Source organism: Physeter macrocephalus, chromosome 4 (assembly GCF_002837175.3).
Source record: "Physeter macrocephalus isolate SW-GA chromosome 4, ASM283717v5, whole genome shotgun sequence".
Lineage (NCBI taxonomy): Eukaryota > Metazoa > Chordata > Mammalia > Artiodactyla > Physeteridae > Physeter > Physeter macrocephalus.
Genome location: NC_041217.1, coordinates 102,809,583 through 102,830,747, shown reverse-complemented (window position 1 = coordinate 102,830,747; position 21,165 = coordinate 102,809,583). Strand labels below are relative to the sequence as shown.

General features: G+C 40.7%; 1 protein-coding gene across 2 annotated transcripts in view; it reads right to left on the bottom strand.

Moving 5' to 3' along the window:
- GLMN (glomulin, FKBP associated protein) overlaps positions 1–21,135 on the bottom strand; it is a 51,391-nt gene extending 30,256 nt beyond the window's left edge. The window contains exons 1-7 of one of the 2 annotated variants that reach the window (XM_024119818.3): positions 21,032–21,135; positions 20,122–20,197; positions 19,344–19,469; positions 12,080–12,199; positions 10,709–10,817; positions 9,025–9,265; positions 6,842–6,944 (exon numbers count right to left, since the gene is read on the bottom strand). In XM_024119818.3, coding sequence (XP_023975586.1) covers positions 6,842–6,944; positions 9,025–9,265; positions 10,709–10,817; positions 12,080–12,199; positions 19,344–19,469; positions 20,122–20,160 — 738 coding nt within the window. In that variant the 5' untranslated portion in view covers positions 20,161–20,197; positions 21,032–21,135. Of the gene's footprint in view, positions 1–6,841; positions 6,945–9,024; positions 9,266–10,708; positions 10,818–12,079; positions 12,200–19,343; positions 19,470–20,121; positions 20,198–20,594; positions 20,822–21,031 lie in introns of those variants that run through there. The other variant, XM_024119819.3, reaches the window with a different exon arrangement.
- Between the last annotated feature and the right edge of the window lie 30 nt (positions 21,136–21,165).

Genomic DNA, 21,165 nt, shown 5'->3' with positions numbered 1-21,165 from the left:
AGCTCATGCAGCTCAATAACAAAAAAACAAACAACCCAATCCAAAAAATGGGCAGAAGACCTAAATAGACACTTCTCCAAAGAAGATATATAGATTGCCAACAAACGCAAGAAAGAATGCTCAACATCCCTAATCATTAGAGAAATGCAAATCAAAACTACAATGAGATATCATCTCACACCGGTCAGAATGGCCATCATCAAAAAATGTAGAAACAACAAATGCTGGAGAGGGTGTGCAAAAAAGGGAACACTCTTGCACTGTTGGTGGGAATGTAAATTGATACAGTCACTATGGAGAACAGTATGGAGGTTCCTTAAAAAACTACAAATAGAACTACCATATGACCCAGCAATCCCACTACTGGGCATATATCCTGAGCAACAAATACCGTATGCTAACACATATATATGGAATCTATGAAAAAAGAAAAAAAAAAGGTCATGAAGAACCTAGGGGTAAGACGGGAATAAAGACACAGACCTGGGCTTCCCTGGTGGCACAGTGGTTGACAGTCCTCCTGCCAATGCAGGGGACATGGGTTCGTGCCCCGGCCTGGGAAGATCCCACATGCCGCGGAGCAGCTAGGCCCGTGACCCATGGCCGCTTGGCCTGCGCGTCTGGAGCCTGTGCTCCGCAACAGGAGAGGTCACAACAGTGAGATGCCCACGTACCACAAAAAAAAAAAAAAGAAAGACACAGACCTACTAGAGAATGGACTTCAGGATATGGGGAGGGGGAAAGGTAAGCTGTGACAAAGTGAGAGAGTGGCATGGACATATATACACTACCAAACGTAAAATAGATAGCTAGTGGGAAGCAGCCGCATAGCACAGGGAGATCAGCTCAGTGGTTTGTGACCACCTAGAGGGGTGGGAGAGGGAGAGTGGGAGGGAGGGAGATGCAAGAGGGAAGAGATATGGGGACATATGTATATGTATAACTGATTCACTTTGTTATAAAGCAGAAACTAACACACCATTGTAAAGCAATTATACTCCAATAAAGATGTTAAAAAAAAAAAGAATTCAACCCTTAATCTATACTCCTCATGGACCACATGTGAAAAAATAATTCGGTATGAAAAATAAACCAAGGATTTGGGAGGGAGACGTAAGAGGGAAGAGATATGGGAACATATGTATATGTATAATTGATTCACTTTGTTACAAAGCAGAAACTAACACACCATTGTAAAGCAATTATACTCCAAAATAGATGGTTAAAAAAAAAAAGAAAAAAAAGCTGACCTTCCACATATTCCACTCATTTATTCAATAAATACTTGAGTGCCAGGCACTGGGCCTGCCATTGTAGAGAATTAGAAAGCCAAATAACACTTTTCTGGTCTTCAGGGAGTTAAAACCTGCCTACTCCAGATGGCTCCATTAGTCATTTCAGAACACAAAAATGAACCACGGAAAATAATCCTCAGTCACAAGAGACTGCTATTGAGCCACCAGATGCTAAATACATACTGATTTTCGAAGCCCTGCATTCTTGTTATATCCATAACAAAAATTTACTGTATTCAGATTCCTAATGTACTCTTAATCATGAAGCTCCATTTCTTCATTCAGCCAATGCTAGATGTGTTTTGGGTTTTTTTTTTCCAGAGTAAGTTTACTAGCCTTTTAAAAAATCATTATATATAACCAGATCCTACAGTGCTGCTGTAGGTATTTGGGGTCCACCTGTGTCCAATTAGGGTCTTCACTATCTATCCACACACCATCCAGCAGCCTTGCTCAGACCCAACATACCTGCTCCTCTACAATTTCTCATGGCAGTCTTTCCCCTTTCATGAAATGTTCCTACGCTGCTGCCCCCGGGACATTCAAGCGGTTCTATATCAAAACAACTTGTGCCAGAGGGATGGCTGAGGCATGCCACATTTACCTATACTTCTTCAGCATAGAACAGAAGGCACATCCTCACTTCACTTCCTACCCTAATTTCACTTCTATTTCTTAACTGCTTTGTGCTTCCTCACTGCTGGCTTTACTTGTAATGTGTCTTCCACTGACTGAGACCTTAGAATCTCTTCCCTATACCCTCAACCTCTTCATAGGATGCTTACTCTATCTCACTGTTCTCATTAAACCTGACTGGTTTCTGGTGGGAGCTGCTCATACTCTCACACCTCTTACATTGCACAGCCAGGAAGGCAGCAGTAGGAAAGGGTGGTATGGGTAGAGGCTTAGTATTATCTTGGTTCTTCCTGCACTCTCAGGCAAAAGCACATTTTCCTTTGAGGCAGGTGCCATACTGCCCTTTATCTGTCCTCATCTCTGTCATACGCTGACTTCCTGGTCATTTCCCCATGTTCACGGAAGACTGGTACCTGCTCACATCCTTTTTCTCTATCCAACTCCTGCTATGATCCTAGAAAAATTGAATGTTCATGTAGATAACTCCTGTAACAGGCCAGCCTCATGGTTTTTCTGACCACTGAATTCTAATGACCTTAATTTCTAATCCGTTTTGGCACCTAATTCCATCCTGGATCTCTATCAAAATTTGCAGCTATTCCATATTAGATACCTAAACTCCAGCATCTCATTTTCTGACCACAATTTCTTATTTTACCTCCCATGCCAACCTACTCATCTACTTCTAACTTCTCTAGTCTTGTTATGCCTTCATTTTAACCTACCCATCTGTCCCCTCTTAAACCCCTTCTTTCCCTAACCAACCAATGCACTATTAGTTATTTGAACTATCTGCACCCTATATTTCCGTTAGTTACCAATAAAATGCCAGCCTTGGAAAAACAGCTACAAACCACCTTCTCTACTTCTACACCCAGGTAGCTGAGTACTGCTCGAGAAAAATCACACAAAAATAGTATTATCACTATAGTTGTGGTCTCCAACCACAGTCGCCAAGTGCTTAGCACTACTAACTAATGTTTTCTTCATTTCTACCTCTCTTTTCTTTTCTTTCCACTCAATATTCCAAACCTTTACCAGTTTCCTGAAGCCCCTTGTTCAGTCCTCATTTCTACCTCTCATTCTTAAGGAATCTGAGGACAATGGGTCTGATTCCCTCAATTATAATAATATTAATAATTATATAATAATAATATAATTCCCTCAATTATAATACTCCATTTCTGCTACAAATTTTTCTACCTGCATACCAGTTCTTGCCTCTTCCTCTCCAGGTGTCCTCAATCCCATGCCCAGCTGTCTGCTCTCCTTGAGCCACATTATTTCAGTTATCCCATAACACTTCTCTTTTCCCCTGTGATAGTTCCCACCCCTTCAGTCTATAAACATGCTCACATCTCCTGTCTCCCCAAATTACCTTCCTATCTAAGGCCGTGTCTTCCCTATTGCCTCTCTTCTTCCTTATTCATCCAAACTCTTAAAGAACAGCTTATACTAGTCATTTCCTTTTTCTCATTTTTCATGCACTCCTTTATCTAGTCCACTGATTTTTGTCTCCCACACTCCACTCAAACTGCTCTTGCTAAGATTATCAATGCCATCTTACTTCCTAAATCCAACGGATGCTTTTCAACTCCTACTCTACAGACTATCTCTGCTGCATTTAACAGTAGCAATCATTTCCTTCTTCCTGAACTCTACTACCCCAGCTTCTGTGATATTTTCATCACCTCTTTGACTCTCCTTTCTTGGTCTCTTTGGTGGGCTCATCTTAAGTGCTGGTACCCTACAGGATTCAGTCCTGAACGCTTTCCTTTTCTCACACATTGATCTACCGCTTTGGGTAACCTCATCTACTCTTTTCCAAAATTTGCTCCTTAAAAACTTGTTCTCTCTGGGTATTAGAGATACATATATTAGAAATTATTGTTAATCTTGTTAGGTGTCATAATGGCATTGTGGTTATGTTTTTTAAAAAGTCTTTACCAATTAGAGAAGCATACATAAAGACTCACAGATGAAATGATTTATCTAGACTTTTTATAAAATACTACAGCAAAAAAAGAGGGAGGCTGGGGGTGGGGGGAGGGATGAACTGGGAGATTGGGACTGACACACACGCACTACTGTATATAAAATAGATCACTAACAAGGACCTACTGTATAGCACAGGGACTCCACTCAGTACTCTGTAATGGCTTATTACAGAGTAAGAATAAGAGTGGATATATGTATATATATAACTGAATCACTTTGCTGTACACCTAAAACTAAGACAACATTGTGTATCAAATATATTCCATAAAAATTAATTTTAAAAAATTTTAAAAAAATAAACAAACTTTACATTGCTTATCAACTCAAAAAAAAAGAGGGAGGCTAGATAAAACAAGACTGGCAAAAAGTTTGAAAATTGTTCAAGTGGGGCAGGAGGTACATGAGAGTATGTTATATTGTTCTCTTTATTTTTATGAATGTCTTAAATTTCCATAATAAAAAAATTTTTTTTAAGTACAAAACCCCCTACTGCTTGCTGTGTATTCTCTATATTAATTATTGGCAACGTCACCTGTCCTGTTAACTAAGCAAAAAACCTTGTCCATAACTCAACCTTTTTACTATTCTTCTAAATCCAATCCATTTCCAAACTTTGCTAATTTTATCTACCTATGAAGTTCTGAAATCTGCCTTCTCTTCTTTCCATACTCAGGCTCTCATCATTATCACTTAACTCCCAAAAGACACCTAACCCATCTCCCTACTTCCACTCTTAACTAAGTTCATCCTCCAATAAAGTGATGAACTCAAAACAGTTTGATTACATCACTCCCAGGCTTAAAATCCTTAACAGTTTCCAACTTTCATAGACATTTTGGGGTACATATATCACATATGGTGCTGTTTATATTGGATCCAGAGGTTCACACTGTACTCTAGCATTGGCAACAATGAAGAGGCCCCAGGCTCTTATGTGCTCCTGGGAAAATCCCTTGCCCCATCCCTCTTCATCACTCATAACCTCTTTACTGCTACCTTGATCATCAGCATTAACCCCATTAAACTATGTATCTGTTTATATCAGTTACCAAATCATCTCTCATCCTCAGAAGCTATTTCCCCTAAAGTTCTGGCATCTCCTCTCCTAACTCCTCCTATCCCTCTTCAAATTTCAAATTCAGGATACAGAGGGCTGACTGTAAGTTATACAGATTTCTGACTGAGCAGAGTTGTGGTGCCCCTACCCCCTAAGCATTGTTCAAGGGTCAACTATATAATATGATAGGATCTTTTTAAAAATTATATATGTATTTATTTATTTATTTATTTATAAGTATTAGAGCAGAAAAAAGCCTGGAAGATGTTGTGAGATAACAGAAAATATGTATATATTGGTCTCTGCTACTGGTTGCTGGCACAGGGCTCCTGAAACCCTTTTTCTTTTTTTTCCTGAAACCCTTATAACTTCCTAAGTGATAAGAGCACTAGGAACATCCCTTGTTCTAATGTCTGTCTTTAACTCTGTCCCTGACAAAGAGCTCTGAAACCTCTGTAAATTCTTAAGTGATAAGACACTAGGAGCATCTTTTGTTCTATTAAAGTGACTCTGAGTGGGTACTAAGATGGTTCCTGGATGGGGGGTGGTAATGAGAAAGACCAACCATGATTAGAAGCTTGGAATTTTGAGCCCCATCCCCCAGTTCTGTAGAGAGGAGAGAGAGACTGGAAACGGAGTTAATATCTTATCATGCCTAAATGAGGAAGCCTCCATAAAATCCCCAAAGTATGGGTTTCAGAGAGCTTCCAGGTTAGTGAACACATCCACATACTGGGAGCGTGACGTACTCCAACATCATGAGAACAGAAGCTCATGCACTTGGGACACTCCCAGACCTTGACCTATGTATAATTACCTCTTCATTTGGTTCTTCTATCTCTTCATTTGGCTGTTCATCTGCACCCTTTATCATATCCTTTAATAAACTAGTAAACATAAGTAAGGGTTTCCTTTAACTCTGTGAGCCGTTTTAGCAAATAATCGAACCCAAAGGGGAGGAGGTCATGGAACATCTGATTTGTAGCCAAGTCAAGAAGTTGTGGGTAACCTGGGGACCTAACACGAGCAATTGGCATCTGAAATAGGGAGCAGTCTCATGGGACTGAGCCCTTAACCTGCAGAATCTGATATTAACTCCAGGTAGTTAGTGTCAAAATTGAGTTTAACTGTAGGACACCCAGCGGGTGCTACAGAATTGTTTCGTGTGGGAAAGAAACCCAATGGGACCTCCCTGGTGGCTGCATTGGTGGGCTGATTCCCTCAGAAGTTAGGAATCCGCCTACCAATGCAGGGGACACGGGTTCGAGCACTGGTCCAGGAAGATCCCACATACGGTGGAGCAACTAAGCCTGTGCGCCACAACTACTGAGCCTGCGTTCTAGACCCCATGAGCCACAACTACTGACACCTGCGTGCCTAGAGCCGGTGCTCTGCAACAAGAGAAGCTACCGCAATGAGTAGCACACACACCACAGTGAAGAGTAGCCCCCACTCACCGCAACTAGAGAAAGCCCGTGTGCAGCTATGAAGACCCAACACAGCCAAAAATAAATAAATAAATAAATTTATTTTTTAAAAAAGAAAGAAAAGATAAAAACCCCACACATTTTGTGACCAGAAATGTCAGAAGTGAAGTGTTCTGAGTGAAACTAAAGGAAAAAGACACAGAAGGAGAACTGTAGATTTTTCCAATACAGGTGTTAATATTATTTATATCTAGTTATTGAAATTATTGCTGTTTGTTTTTCATCTTTTTATCTATATTCTATAAAAAATACACATTACTTTATTAATAAATGTATCAATTTACATGCCCATGTGCAGTATATGAGAATACAGCAGGTAATATTTTAGATTACAGCAGGAGTTATAACATTAAATTAGCTGTACTTACTATTATTTCAGATGCAAAACACCTTAAAGGATCATCTCCAGTGTCATCAGACTGCTCAAGGAATTGTGCTGTCAGCAAAGGGCATTTCAAGCTTCTGAAACAACTAAAATTTAAGAAATGGGTAACGATTAATACAGCACTTCCTAAGTATAAAATAACTGATTTTCACATGAAAAATAACATAAGCACCAATAACCCAATGGCCTGTAAAACTGGTGATATAAGATCCTTCTTACTAGTAATGGGGAGAGCATGAGAATACCTTGCTAGATTCAATGTAGAGAGAGTCACTTCCATGTCTGGACTATACCAATGGATATTGAATATTTGCCTTAGGACCAGTGCTAGTGTATATGTAGTTTTCATTAGTTTAAGGAAAATCAGGACAATGCAGTAATTTTTTCATAAAGCTATATTTGTTTTATTTAGGAAATCAAATTTATTCTGTGATTAAGCCTTACCTATTTTAGTTAAAATATGTTTTCTTTCATGAAATAATGGGTTTTATAAATGGTAAAAAATGCTTTAATGTCCTAACCTGACAAAATAGAAAGCTAACAGTGGTTTTAGTCTCAAAATTTTAAAAATAAAATTACTGGTCCATGTTGTTCAATATAATCCAGTCCAGCACTATCCAAGAGTCCCATATATAATTAAAGCCCCATATATAGGGCTTCCCTGGTGGCGCAGTGGTTGAGAGTCCGCCTGCCGATGGAGGGGACACAGGTTCGTGCCCCGGTATGCGAAGATCCCACATGCCGCGGAGCAGCTAGGCCCGTGAGCCATGGCTGCTGAGCTTGCGCGTCCGGAGCCTGTGCTCCGCAACGGGAGAGGCCACGGCAGTGAGAGGCCCGCGTACCACAAAAAAAAAAAAGCCCTATATATAATTAAAAATTTTTTAGGTGTAAGACGGGAATAAAGACACAGACCTACTAGAGAATGGACTTGAGGATATGGGGAGTGGGAAAGGTAAGCTGTGACAAAGTGAGATAGTCGCATGGACATATATACACTACCAAACGTAAAATAGATAGCTAGTGGGAAGCAGCCACATAGCACAGGGAGATCAGCTCGGTGGTTTGTGACCACCTAGAGGGGCAGGATAGGGAGGGTGGGAGGGGGGGAGACGCAAGGGGGAAGAGATATGGGAATATATGTATATGTATAACTGATTCACTTTGTTATAAAGCAGAAACTAACACACCATTGTAAAGCAATTATACTCTAATAAAGACGTTAAAAAAAATTTTTTTTAGTAGTCACAGTAAAAAAGTAGTAAGAGACAAGAAAAATTAATTTAAATAATTTATCTTATTAACCCATATATCAGAAACATTATTTCAATATGTTACCAGTATAAAAATTATTGAGGTATTTTAGTATTTCTTTTAATAACAAGTCTTCGAAATACAGGGAGGATTTTACACTTAGAGCACTAAATTTGGACTAACCATATGTCAAGTGCTTGACAGCCATACTGAACAGTGCATACATAGTCTACAGAAGGGGTCTCCAATCCCCAGGCCAGGGACTGGTACTGGTCCTCAGCCTGTTAGGAACCGGGCCGCACAGCAGGAGGTGAGCAGCGGACAAGCAAGTGAAGCTTCATCTGCCACTCCCCATCACCCCCCATGGCTCCCCATCACTCGCATTACCGCCTGAACCATCCCCCACCTCCTGCCCCTCCCCATCCGTGGAAAAATTGTCTTCCACGAAACTGGTCCCTGGTACCAAAAAGGTTGGGGACTGCTGGTCTACAGTACCCCTGGAGTGAATGCTACTGGGTTCTCTGCTACTGTTTTTGTTGTCAAATTGGAAGTTCAACTGTCTGGTGCATCTTCTGCTGCTTTCAAAGGGAGAGTAAAAACAATTCCCCTGCAGAAAACCAGATTCTTTGAGCTACACCTATTTCTTTCACTGCTAGTATTCACTTACCATGATGAGTAAAGGCAATCCATAGAAGAATATAAGTAAACTAAACAAATGGATTTTGGTTTCTTTTTTTTTAAATATCAATGTTTCATTAAATGTCCATGTTATATCAACTAAACCCCATATTCTTCTAAAATTCAAAATTAGAAACTAGATTTAAATTTCCATTGCAAACAAATAAAACAAAGAAACATAAAATAACTGAATTATCACTTAAGTCCATTATGAATTATTCTTAAAAATACACTTACAATTTCAGTATTTCATCCTTTAATTTTTCATTCTCCATTGAGTTTTCCTTGTTATCAATGACCTCTTCCACAAAAGGCTTAGTGAACTCTATTAAGGCCTTGCAGCACTGACAAAGGCCACAGTCATCTGCTTGTATTTGTTCTTTTGAGTATGGAACAGGAAGGAGAGACAGCTGACTCCAAAGCGTAGACAATGCTAATCCAACTGAATATGCCTTGTTGTTACGAAGTTTCTGAATCACTAAAACAGAGACCAAGTTGTTACTTGAGGCAGCCTCATCAAGTATGCTAAACATGGGAGAAGTCCAATAAATGCAGAAGTACAACACATATCTCTCCCCCCATATTTTGACAACTCTGATATCAGGATGACATATAGCTTAACTGGCAGTATTTTTTTCCTTCTTAGGGGTTCATAAAATAATGGAGCATCTTACAATCATGGCACTTTACAACAGATGCCATGAAATTTTTTTAGGTATGTTTATACCACAGGTTACATACTTAAAACGAAAACACTTCTTTCCATATTTTTTGGTTGTTATAAGTATAAAATAGGAACAAGTTTCTTGTAAACTATAAAGCACTGTAAAAATGAAAGGTAGTAGTATTAGATTTTTTTTCTAGAAGACTTTAAATATTTCAAGTTATACAAGCTGTTGGGCATTCACATTTAAAATAAATTTACTCTAGCTTCTGCTTTTGGGTCCTTCTGCCAGACTCTGAGTTATACATACGTTATAAAATGAAAAAGTGGTCTCTTCCTATGCATAAATACTGTCTGCCTTGGTTGCCAAAGTCCATTACTTACCAATACTGTTTTTGCACTAAGTTATGGAAACTTTTCTTTCCACACTTGTTTCATTGTTCAGTTGTACCTTTGTTATTCCCAATCCCAACCTCTAAAGCAAAGGCTAAGCAATGCCCTGCCCGATACTGTTCTTAATTAAGATACATGACTACCACAATGCTATCAAACTGAGCACTGCAGAGGCAATGCTTTAAATACGTCTACAGGAAAAATTCTAAATATAAGTTGCAGATAGGAAGGTTAAGCAAAAAGCTATAGGTCACAACAAAGCACATGAAAAAGAGCATGACATTCAACAAAATATTTACTGGGTACCATCTCTGTGCCAGGTATTGCCATCTTTCTATGAGCAGCAGGATTCAAACTGGCATTGCTATTACTAGTTTAAGCAGAGTACTAAATAATTAGGCATAAACTATGGAACTTCCCTGGTGGCACAGTGGTTAAGAATCCACCCAATGCAGGGGACACAGATTCAAGCCCTGGTCCAGGAAGATCCCACATGCCACGGAGGAAGTAAGCCCGTGCACCAAAACTACTGAGCCTGTACTCTAGAACCCCATGAGCCACAACTACTGAGCCTGCGAGCCACAACTACTGAAGCCTGTGCACCTAGAGCCCGTGCTCCTTAACAAGAGAAACCACTGCAATAAGAAGCCCGCGCACGCAATGAAGAGCAGTCCCCGCTCGCTGCAACTAGAGAAAGCCCACGCACAGCAACGGAGACCCAACGCAGCCAAAAATAAAAAAATTAATTTATATATAAAAAAATAATTAGGCATAAACTTTGCTATAGTGCTGACATCTTGGAGTAATATCAAGGCACTTACACAAATAAAACAAGAAACACTTAGATGTCAATATACTCTTTACCTGTTTGTAATGGCCGAAGTAAAAGAAGAATAATTTGGGATATCTGTTTTCCAGAGGGCTCTTCAATCAGCTCAAGCAAACCCAACAATAATTCCTTTGGATTACATAACTATAAAAATATTCACAATTGAACCTGTTTAATACAAGTTGTATTTAAAGCCACATGATTATTATTTTTAAAAGGCATATACTGAGACAGTATAATTATTTTTGTTTAACAGTAAAACACCTCATGAAGATGTTTTTAAAAAATACACTAGCAGGGAGAATGGATACATGTATATGTATGGCTCAGTTCTTTTGCTGTGCACTCGAAACTATCACAACATTGTTAATCGGCTATACTCCAATATAAAATAAAAAGTTAAAAAAAAATACATTAGCAAAACACAGAGTCTGAGATTCTGTGAAAGCAAGAAGTCAAGGGTCTCCCAATGGACAACTACATTTAAGAGACTTAAATTCCTGACTAATGGAAAAGTTAGAGAAATAGGGGAAGGGAGAGCCTGAACACCAGAGCTGAGGTTTCCTTTGGGCTTTGCCTGTCTACTCTGAAGGCTGCCTTTGTCTCCCAGGGCTTCCAGCAGGTGGGATCTTTCTGTCTCATACTGCCAGGGTAGTCAGATGAGTGCAGAGTCTCTTTTGTTTTTCCTGAACAGACAAAACTTTGCGTTGCTTTCTGACTGGTCATATCTTATCGCCTTACTTGCCTTGTTTTTCTAAAAGCTCTCATAGTTAATAACTAATATCTAGGGAGTTGCCTATTTTCAAGTACGTATTTGTGTCTATTTACAGTGATCTCTAAGTGGCTTCTTACAATGTCCTTTTTCTTAGAATTTCTCTCTTGTAACCATCACTTTTGGCTTATAACTCTATTAACCTTTTACTCAGAGTCTCTATCTAAGGCTGTCAGTCACAACTAATCTATTTCCTACTCTTACTTCCTCTGTTATCACTGGCACTCTAGGTTTTTCATATTCTTTTAGGGAACATACCATAGAAGAAAGAACACTCAGATTTGATCTTAGTTCCAGTGTTGCCAAAACACCAGTGTGGCCTGAAACTACCTCTTTAAAGCATGAATTTCACATCTGAACAATAAGCTACTTTTTAAAAAATAGAGCTTTTTAGGTCTCTCTATGAAGATTCTGAATCAGTGGGTCTAAGATGAGGTCAGATAATTCTTACATCCAGAAAATTTGGGAAAAATGAAATGGACTGGCCCATCCAATAAATAAGGATGGGCCTTTTCTCCAAAGAGTTCCCACCTATACTTTCATGAACTAAAAGCTTTCTCACCAAAAACATTAAAGGGAATTATAAAATACTGCTGTGTACTATGACAAAGAGAATCTAGTTGTGTTAACTTACCTTTACCAATAAATCAAGCATCAGAAAATAATACTTTCTTTTATCATGTTCCTTATCATTCCATAAAAGGCATCGAACAACAGGACCAACAAGATTCCAGCCCATATTCTTAATGATGACCTGTAAAAACATTTTCAGAGTACAATAAAGCAAATACTGCCACCTACAGGACTCTTAGAGTGAGTTTTCTTAACCTGGAGGAGCTGACAATTTCCTCTAAAACAGGAAAGATGAGGCAAGTGAATCCATGGACATCTCACCATTGACTTCCTAGGGTTGGCTGTTAACAGGTAACAGCATTCTAAAATAGTTTTTAATACTTTCACTGAGGAAAGGCAAATGGGTCTTTACTTTTAACCAGGTAATTTGGTCTTTCCCAGGATTTAAATAGTTCCTCTAGGGTTTCCCTGGTGGCGCAGTGGTTGAGAATCCTCCTGCCAATGCAGGGGACATAGGTTCGTGCCCTGGTCCGGGAAGATCCCACATGCCGCGGAGCAACTAAGCCCGTGTGCCACAACTACTGAGTCTGCGCTCTAGAGCCCACGAGCCACAGCTACTGAGTCCGAGGGCTGCAACTACTGAAGCCCGTGCGCCTAGAGCCCGTGCTCCACAACAAGACAAGCCACTGCAATGAGAAGCCCACGCACCGCAACGAAGAGTAGCCCCCACTCGCTGCAACTAGAGGAAGCCCGCGCACAGCAACAGAGACCCAACACAGCCAAAACGTAAATAAAATAAAATAAATTTGGGGCTTCCCTGGTGGCACAGTGGTTGGGGGTCCGCCTGCCGATGCAGGGGACACGGGTTCGTGCCCCGGTCCGGGAGGATCCCACATGCCGCGGAGCGGCTGGGCCCGTGGGCCATGGCCGCTGGGCCTGCGCGTCTGGAGCCTGTGCTCCGCGACAGGAGAGGCCACAGCGGTGAGAGGCCCGCGTACCGCAAAATAAATAAATAAATAAATAAATAAAAAATAAAATAAATTTTAAAAATAAATAAATAGTTCCTCTATTTCCAACAAGGGAGATAATTTGCTTAATATGAGCAATACTTAATTTTCATGGAGAATTTTGCTCCCGATTCATAAAGAAATCCAGCCAACATTCACAAAGTTCACTGGAGAATCTCTAAATACAGTATAATCAAGTAACTTATGTAAAAGGAGGGGATACCACTTCATTAATTTTCTATTCTACAAACAAGTAGCTTCTATTTTCAAAGATATTTCAGAATGCTTACACAAGTAAAAGTCTATCTTTACAATTAGTGATTCACATTCATTTTCAAAGCCACTGATTTTCTTTTTCTTTTTTTCCAAAGCAATTATTTAATAAGATGTATTATAGGGATTTCCCTGGTAGCACAGTGGTTAGAATCTACCTGCCAATGCTGGGGACACGGGTTCTATCCCTGGTCCGGGAAGATCCCACATGCCGCAGAGCAGCTAAGCCCATGCGCCACAACTACTGAGCCTGCGCTCTAGCGCCCATGAGCCACAACTACTGAGCCCACATGCCACAAATATTGAAGCCCACGCGCCTAGAGCCCATGCTCCCCAACAAGAGAAGCCACCACAATGAGAAGCCTGTGCACCACAATGAAGAGTAGCCCCCACTAGTAGCCCCGCAACTAGAGAAAGCCCGCGCACAGCAATGAAGACCCAACACAGTGAAAAATAAATTTTAAAAAAAGATGTATTATAGGCTGCCAATTGTTTGGAGCAAAGGGAAAGGCTTCACCCCAATTTCTCAACATCTGGCTTTTGGATGACTTAAAAGATAAAAGGAGATACCAGAACATTTTTATGACTGAGTAACAATTTCTAGAAATTTTCCATTTAGTAGAAAAACTTTTTCAGTCATTTGCTTCTCGTGATTAGAACTTGGTGACATGTTTTACTGTAAGCGTTCAGCTTATTGAAATCCAATGCAAAATAGAAAACGTTGCAATGCAAAATGAAATGTTGGTGTCATTCTCTTTTTAAGGCAGGTAAGTCAGTTTTCTAGCCAAACTCTATTTTCCCTTCAAGTGTATTCGTTTTCCATTTTCCCCTGGCCTATTTTTTAAAGTTCTCTTTCTTAATTTAGGCTTTTTCAAAATCAACTTTAATAAACAGAAATTCCCTACTACCCATTCTAAACTTAGAAATCTAAGTTATAGCTCATAAAGAACTTTTCAAAGGAAAAAAATACAAGCCACTCCAGAGCAAAACCACTGATTTTCAAAACCATAACAATATACTCGATTTCTCTGGCCTGCATTCTACTTCAACTCATTAGTATTTATCAAGCATATATGTCAGGTCCCTAGAATATTCTAGATGCAGGAAATAAAGCAAGAAACACATCAGATAAGAAATCTATCCTCAGGACTTCCCTGGTGGCGCAGTGGTTAAGATTAAGACTCCGTGCTCCCAATGCAGGGGGCCCGGGTTTGATCCATGGTCGGGGAACTAGATGTCACATGCATGCCGCAACTAAGGAACATGCCTGCTGCAACTAAGACCCAGGGCAACCAAATAAATAAAATAAATAAATTATAAAAAGAAAAAAAAAAAAGAAGTGCTGCTTAAAAAAAAAAATCGATCCTCATAGAGTTTACATTCTAGGTTCGTTTGAAAGAAAATACATCTAGGAAGAAGACAAATAGGTACAATACCCACTCTGTGACCCCAGTCTTATAAGGTAATAAAGGTAGAGTATAAAGTATAGCAGGAGGGACTTCCCTGGTGGCACAGTGGTTAAGAATCCACCTGCCAATGCCAGGGACATGGGTTCGAGCCCTGGTCCGGGAAGATCCCACATGCCAAGGAGCAACTAAGCCCGTGCGCCACAACTACTGAGCCTGCGCTCTAGAGCCCATGAGCCACACATACTGAGCCTGCATGCCACAGCTACTGAAGCCCACGCGCCTAGTGCCCATGCTCTGCATCAACAGAAGCCACCACAATGAGAAGCCCACGCAATGCAATGAAGACATGGGTTCGAGCCCTGGTCCGGGAAGATCCCACATGCCAAGGAGCAACTAAGCCCGTGCGCCACAACTACTGAGCCTGCGCTCTAGAGCCCATGAGCCACACATACTGAGCCTGCATGCCACAGCTACTGAAGCCCACGCGCCTAGTGCCCATGCTCTGCATCAACAGAAGCCACCACAATGAGAAGCCCACGCAATGCAATGAAGAGCAGCCTCCACTTGCTGCAACTAGAGAAAGCCCACGTGCAGCAACGAAGACCCAAAGCGGCCAAAAATTAATTAATTAATTAATTATTTTAAAAATGCTAAAGTATAGCAGGAGAACAGTCACTTCTACCTGGGGAAGGCAAGAAAGGCTTCCCAGAATAGATGATAGCTATGCTAAGGCTTGTTAAAGAAACAGAAGTTTATCAGGCATAGATAGGTGGGAAATACATTCAAGGCTCTGAAACAGCATTGTGCTACGACTTAACATGTCCTAGAGGACTAGCAACAGAAAAATGTCAGGGTATGTGGATACATAGTTCGGAAAAGAGGAGATGCTATCTGTTTACATCTTTATTTATCAACTGGAAGTTTTAGTGTTTGTCTTATCAAGCTGCATGAGGTCCCTATATGTTAATATTTACTTCACTGTATTTACGAAAAATTGTCATTTGGTTTTTTGATTGTCCTAATTTTTTATACGGTAAAATACAGTGATTTTTTTTCTTTGGTCCCTTTTCTAGTGCTTTAAGGTCTAAAACAGTTTTCCCCTTGAGATATATAAACAGTCATTTAAATTAGAAAAGAATACATATATACACACATATACTTACATATACATATACACATACACTTATATATACACATATATACTTATACACACACACATATATGTATTGCCGTTCTTTTTATTCAGTAAGATTTACATTGGAAACATGGCATAAAATGAAGGCTTAAATTGATTTTTTTAAAATAAATAGCAAAACAATCATGTTTTTTATCTAATGGGATAGACAGTTCCATTGATCTCTCTGAATATTCTTTTTGCACTAGTTTTTTCTTCTGCCTGGCACACTCTTACCCAGACAGTCCCATAGTTTACTGTGGGACTGTCTCTGCTTCCTTCAAATTTCTGTGCAATTTCACCCAACACAAACCATCCCCCTAACCATGCTGCATTATTCTCTATAGAATTTATCACTTTCTAACCTACTAAATGATTTATCTGTCTTTGCTAGAATTTAAGATCCATATGGGCACTGATTTTTGTTCATTACTGTATCTATTCCCAGCATCTAGAGTAGGGCCTGTTACAAACAGATGTTCCACAAATACAGGTTGAATGATGTCTATTACTCCTAAACATGACAAATTATCCTCTCTCCAAAGATCTGATATTTTGTCTTGTTTTCTTCTATCTTTTGTGTGGCCTGACTTTTAATATTTAGGTCTTTACTAATCGGGAATTTATGTTATATGTTATTATAACACATATAATTTTTCCAAATTACTAAATATCAACAGTGCTGATGTTGAAAACCCCTGCACCGCAGTGTCTTAGGACAAACTACCATTCCTGTGACTTTAAAAAAAATTTTTTTACACAAAGCAGATTAATAGTAAATCTTGATCAATCTTGATTGTGTCATCTGCAAGTAAACTAAGGTGCAGTTTTGTTTTGTTTTGTTTTTTTGCGTTACGCGGGCCTCTCACTGTCGCGGGCTCTTCCGTTGCGGAGGCTCCGGACGCACAGGCTCAGCGGCCATGGCTCACGGGCCCAGCCGCTCCGCGGCACGTGGGATCGGGGCACGAGCCCGCGTCCCCTGCATCGGCAGGCAGACCCCCAACCACTGCGCCACCAGGGAAGCCCTAAGGTGCAGTTTTAAACTCTGCCTTATCAATATCTGAACCTTTGAATTTAGAAGACCACATTGCAAAGGTGATCCTCAAGCTATCAAGGCTAAGCCTCACTATGCTTAAGTCTATCACAATCACCTAATCTCAAAGAGTGACACACAAATCTACATCTTAATCTTGTATTTCTCTACTGAGCTCTAAACATTACTTTTTGATTGCCTGCTGCATCTTAAACTCAACGTTGCCAAACAATGCCAACTTATTTGTCCTCTGCCAGGGAACTTTCTCTCCTCCTTAAGTTGCCTGTTTCTGTTCAGGATGTATTGTCTTCTCAGAGGCTAGAAACCCCATCATCTTTGTCACCTCACTCTCTCTCACCCTCACAATCAGTCCTCTCTCTTCTACTCTAAAACTTCCTTGCAAGTCTACACTGTGCTAACCAGAGGCAGAGCAGAATCGTTAAGAGCTCTGCAAACAGGCTACACAGGCCTGAATGCCCGATGCCACATAAAAGCTGATACTTTTGTGCACATCACGTATCATTCAGTGACTCTTCCCTTATCTAGAAAATCCTATCTCACGGGATTCAGGAGAGACTAAGTGAGTTAAAAGATGTAAAGCACCTAAGACAGCACCTGGCACATAGTAGATCTCAATAAATATTATTAGCTTTTATTAATTTTATTATTAGCTAAAAGTAAGGTACTCTCAAAGATAATCCTCTGAGAATGCAATTGGGAAAAATCAAGGAGTTAAAGAAAGCATTAAATTTATTTTATTTGGGGCTACAAAGGTATTATAAACACATATCAAAAACAAATGTACTGGGCTTCCCTGGTGGCGCAGTGGTTGAGAGTCCACCTGCCGATGCAGGGGACACGGGTTCGTGCCCCGGTCCGGGAGGATCCCACATGCTGTGGAGCGGCTAGGACCGTGAGCCATGGCTGCTGAGCCTGCGCGTCCGGGGCCTGTGCTCCGCAACGGGAGAGGTCACAACAGAGAGAGGCCCGCGTACCGGGGGGAAAAAAAAAAAACAACACAAAAACAAAACCAAAAAAAAAAACCAAAACACAAACGTACTGGGGGTTTCCCTGGTGGCGCAGTGGTTGGGAGTCTGCCTGCCAATGCAGGGGACACAGGTTCGAGCCCTGGTTTGGGAAGATCCCACATGCCGCGGAGCAACTGGGCCCGTGAGCCACAGCTACTGAGCCTGCACCTCTGGCACCTGTGCTCCGCAACACGAGAGGCCGCAACAGTGAGAGGCCCGTGCACCGCGATGAAGAGTGGCCCCAGCTCGCCGCAACTAGGGAGGGTCCTCGCACAGAAATGAAGACCGAACACAGCCAAAATAATTAATTAATTAATTAAATTTAAAAAAAAATTTTTAAAAACCCAAATGTACTAAATAAAATGTGCTAATTTTTATTTTAAAAAATTATAAATAAAACGGGGTAAGACCTTTGAACTAGTAAGAGATTCTGTAACAATGTATGACTTAAAAGTTTTAGTAATCTCCTAAATACAATCAAGGCGCCCTGGATATAATCCTAGGCCAGCATGACTAGATTGTGATATCAACAAAGAAAGAAAAAAATTTTTTTTTTTGGCCATGCCGCATACCATGTGGGATCTGAGTTCCCTGAGCAGGATCAAACCTGCGCCCCCTGCAGTGGAAGTGCAGAGTCTTAACCACTGGACCGCCAAGGAAGTCCCTACAAAGAAAACTTCTGTATAAATAAACAGGACTATAAATGAAGAACGATTATGTTCCTGGAAAGAAGATAATCTTCCCTTATATAAGAAGAGGGGTGGGGATGGGGGAGGGGTTCAAAGACACAAAATTAGGCAGTGTTGTCAACACTGTGTCCCAGCTGTTTCTGATCCCAAAAACATCCTTTCTCATTGTGCAGAATGATTTCTCAATCGTAGCTGGATGATATTGGCCAGTAAGGTCATCCAGCTCTCCCAAAATATGATCTTACTTAATATTTGGTTTCCCATATACACCTGGCTGAAGGAAAAGAATGTGCTGATGACCAAAAATGAATATGTAGCCTGCCTGATACTTATATTTCTCAATGTAAATTGCTAATTCAAATACCACTTTGATCTCTAAACCAGAAGTAATCCCCACTCCTCTAAAGCATTTTACTTATATTTCAACTATAACACTTATTCTGGAGAAGCTAAATGAGTTAACAGATGTAAAGTATCTGTTTATTCTGCCTCCTTATTGCTAGTTCTTTACATGTTTATCTCTTCCACCAGACTGTAAGCACCTTAAAGTATATAATTAGTCCTAATTCCTTTTTATTTTCCACAGTTTTCTACTGTGGAAATTTAAGTTGATTTTTAAATGTTTGCTGCAAAAAATAAATGGATGAATAATAGCATCATGTGGCTATTCTCCTAGTAAAGACTGAAAAGTACATACAAAGATTATACTTACCTTATTCTTTTCATTTTGAATAATTTCTAATAGCTGATCTATGTGCCCTTCATCTATGCATCTTTGGCCTGCTAACTGAAACAGGCCAAAATCTTCCTCTTTAAAGTCTCGCTCTTCTAGGATTTGCTGGCAAAAACAAAATAAACAAAAAAAACAGTAATTTTAGGCAAATGGAAATTCAATAACTACTTATTTTCTCTCTCTCTAAAAAAAGAAATGTTTAAATTCTAGATAAGGTGCACATAAGCATATATATGAAAATTAGGATTAGCCTAAAAATACTTTAATAAATCATCTTGAAATCCACTGTACCAAAGAAATCTATGAGAAGGATCAGTACTAAAATTATAAAGATTATTTCTCCAAGTGACATACTCCAATCTGTCTTCCTGCCTTCATGCTATTTATTCATAGGTCAAAAAAAAGCAAGGGGGCTTCCCTGGTGGCACAGTGGTTGAGAGACCGCCTGCCGATGTAGGGGACACGGGTTCGCGCCCCGCTCTGGAAAGATCCCACATTGCCGCGGAGCGGCTGGGCCCGTGAGCCATGGCCGCTGAGCCTGCACGGCCAGCGCCCGTGCTCCGCAACGGGAGAGGCCACAACAGTGAGAGGCCCGTGTACCGCAAAAAAAAAAAAAAAAAAAAAAAAAGCAAGGATTAAAGAAGATTAACAATTTGAGTGACCGCAGATGTAATTAAAAGTAATCTGTGCTCTGCCCATATTTTGAAAGATTATTTAACTTCATAAAAAGAAAAAAGAAAAAGAAAAAATTACTTACACATCTCTTTATTATGGAATGAAGTTCCTCCACAGCCATTCCTTCTTATTTTTCCTAGTTTTGATGCTGAAATGTACTAACATAAGACAAACTGTTAACTATCAGTAATACTATATTGAAATATTAATAAACTGTTTCATTCTCATTAATAAATACAATAAAGAAAATGGAAAGTTTTAAACCTGAAATGGTTTTACTGAAAGTTAGCATGTTAGCCTAAGAAAATTAAAAAAAAAAAAGCCTCCTGTTTCATCTTTTAAGTTTCCTTGAAGCATAATTTTGAAAGATAAACTCAAGGAAAAAAAAATCCTCTAGTGCACTCCCAACAGGCAGCGCAAATTTGGACTACAAGGGCTTAAAAAGGCAGTCTTTTTTTCTCCGAAAGGTGGGCCTGAAATCAGTTCTAACCATCAGGGAATTTTTTTATTTTTTAACGTCCCACTTAACAGAAAATGGAGTGCAACACAGCTCACCCGGAGGGGGTGAAAGTTGAGATGTCCTCCACCGCAAGTGTGACCGGGGCATTTGTACGAGATGTAGTCGCCCCAATATAATCAATCGAGCTAGTGAAATCACTGTATCGCACGGAGACAAGGCAACAGGCCGCCCTCAGGACAACACCGTTGTGTTCCCAGAGGCCATCGTTTCCCCCGGAGGGAAGGCCCGTTCCACGCCCCGCCAGGAGGGGCGGGGGTCTGCCGTATCCTCACGGCAGCGCGCTCCAGGGCGGATAAAACCCCAGCGCGCGTGCAGGCGGCATCCAAGGGAAGCCATTTCTCCTGGTTCCCGCCTGCGTCGGCCTTCGGGCCCCAGACCTCGCGGGGGCGGTCGGCCCGCGGCGCCGGGTTCTCTGAAACTCTCCGTCCACCGGGAGCCCCGGCCGCCCGGGACCCCCGGTACGCCCACTTACCCGCCAGGCCTCTCGCCCTCCTCCTCTTCCTCCTCCTCCTGCGGCAGAGCAGGCCGCTTTCCCGGCCCCGCCCTGCCCCAGCTGGCCCCGCCCCGCGCTACGCGACGGGAGGCGGAGTCTTGGGGGAAAGGCTC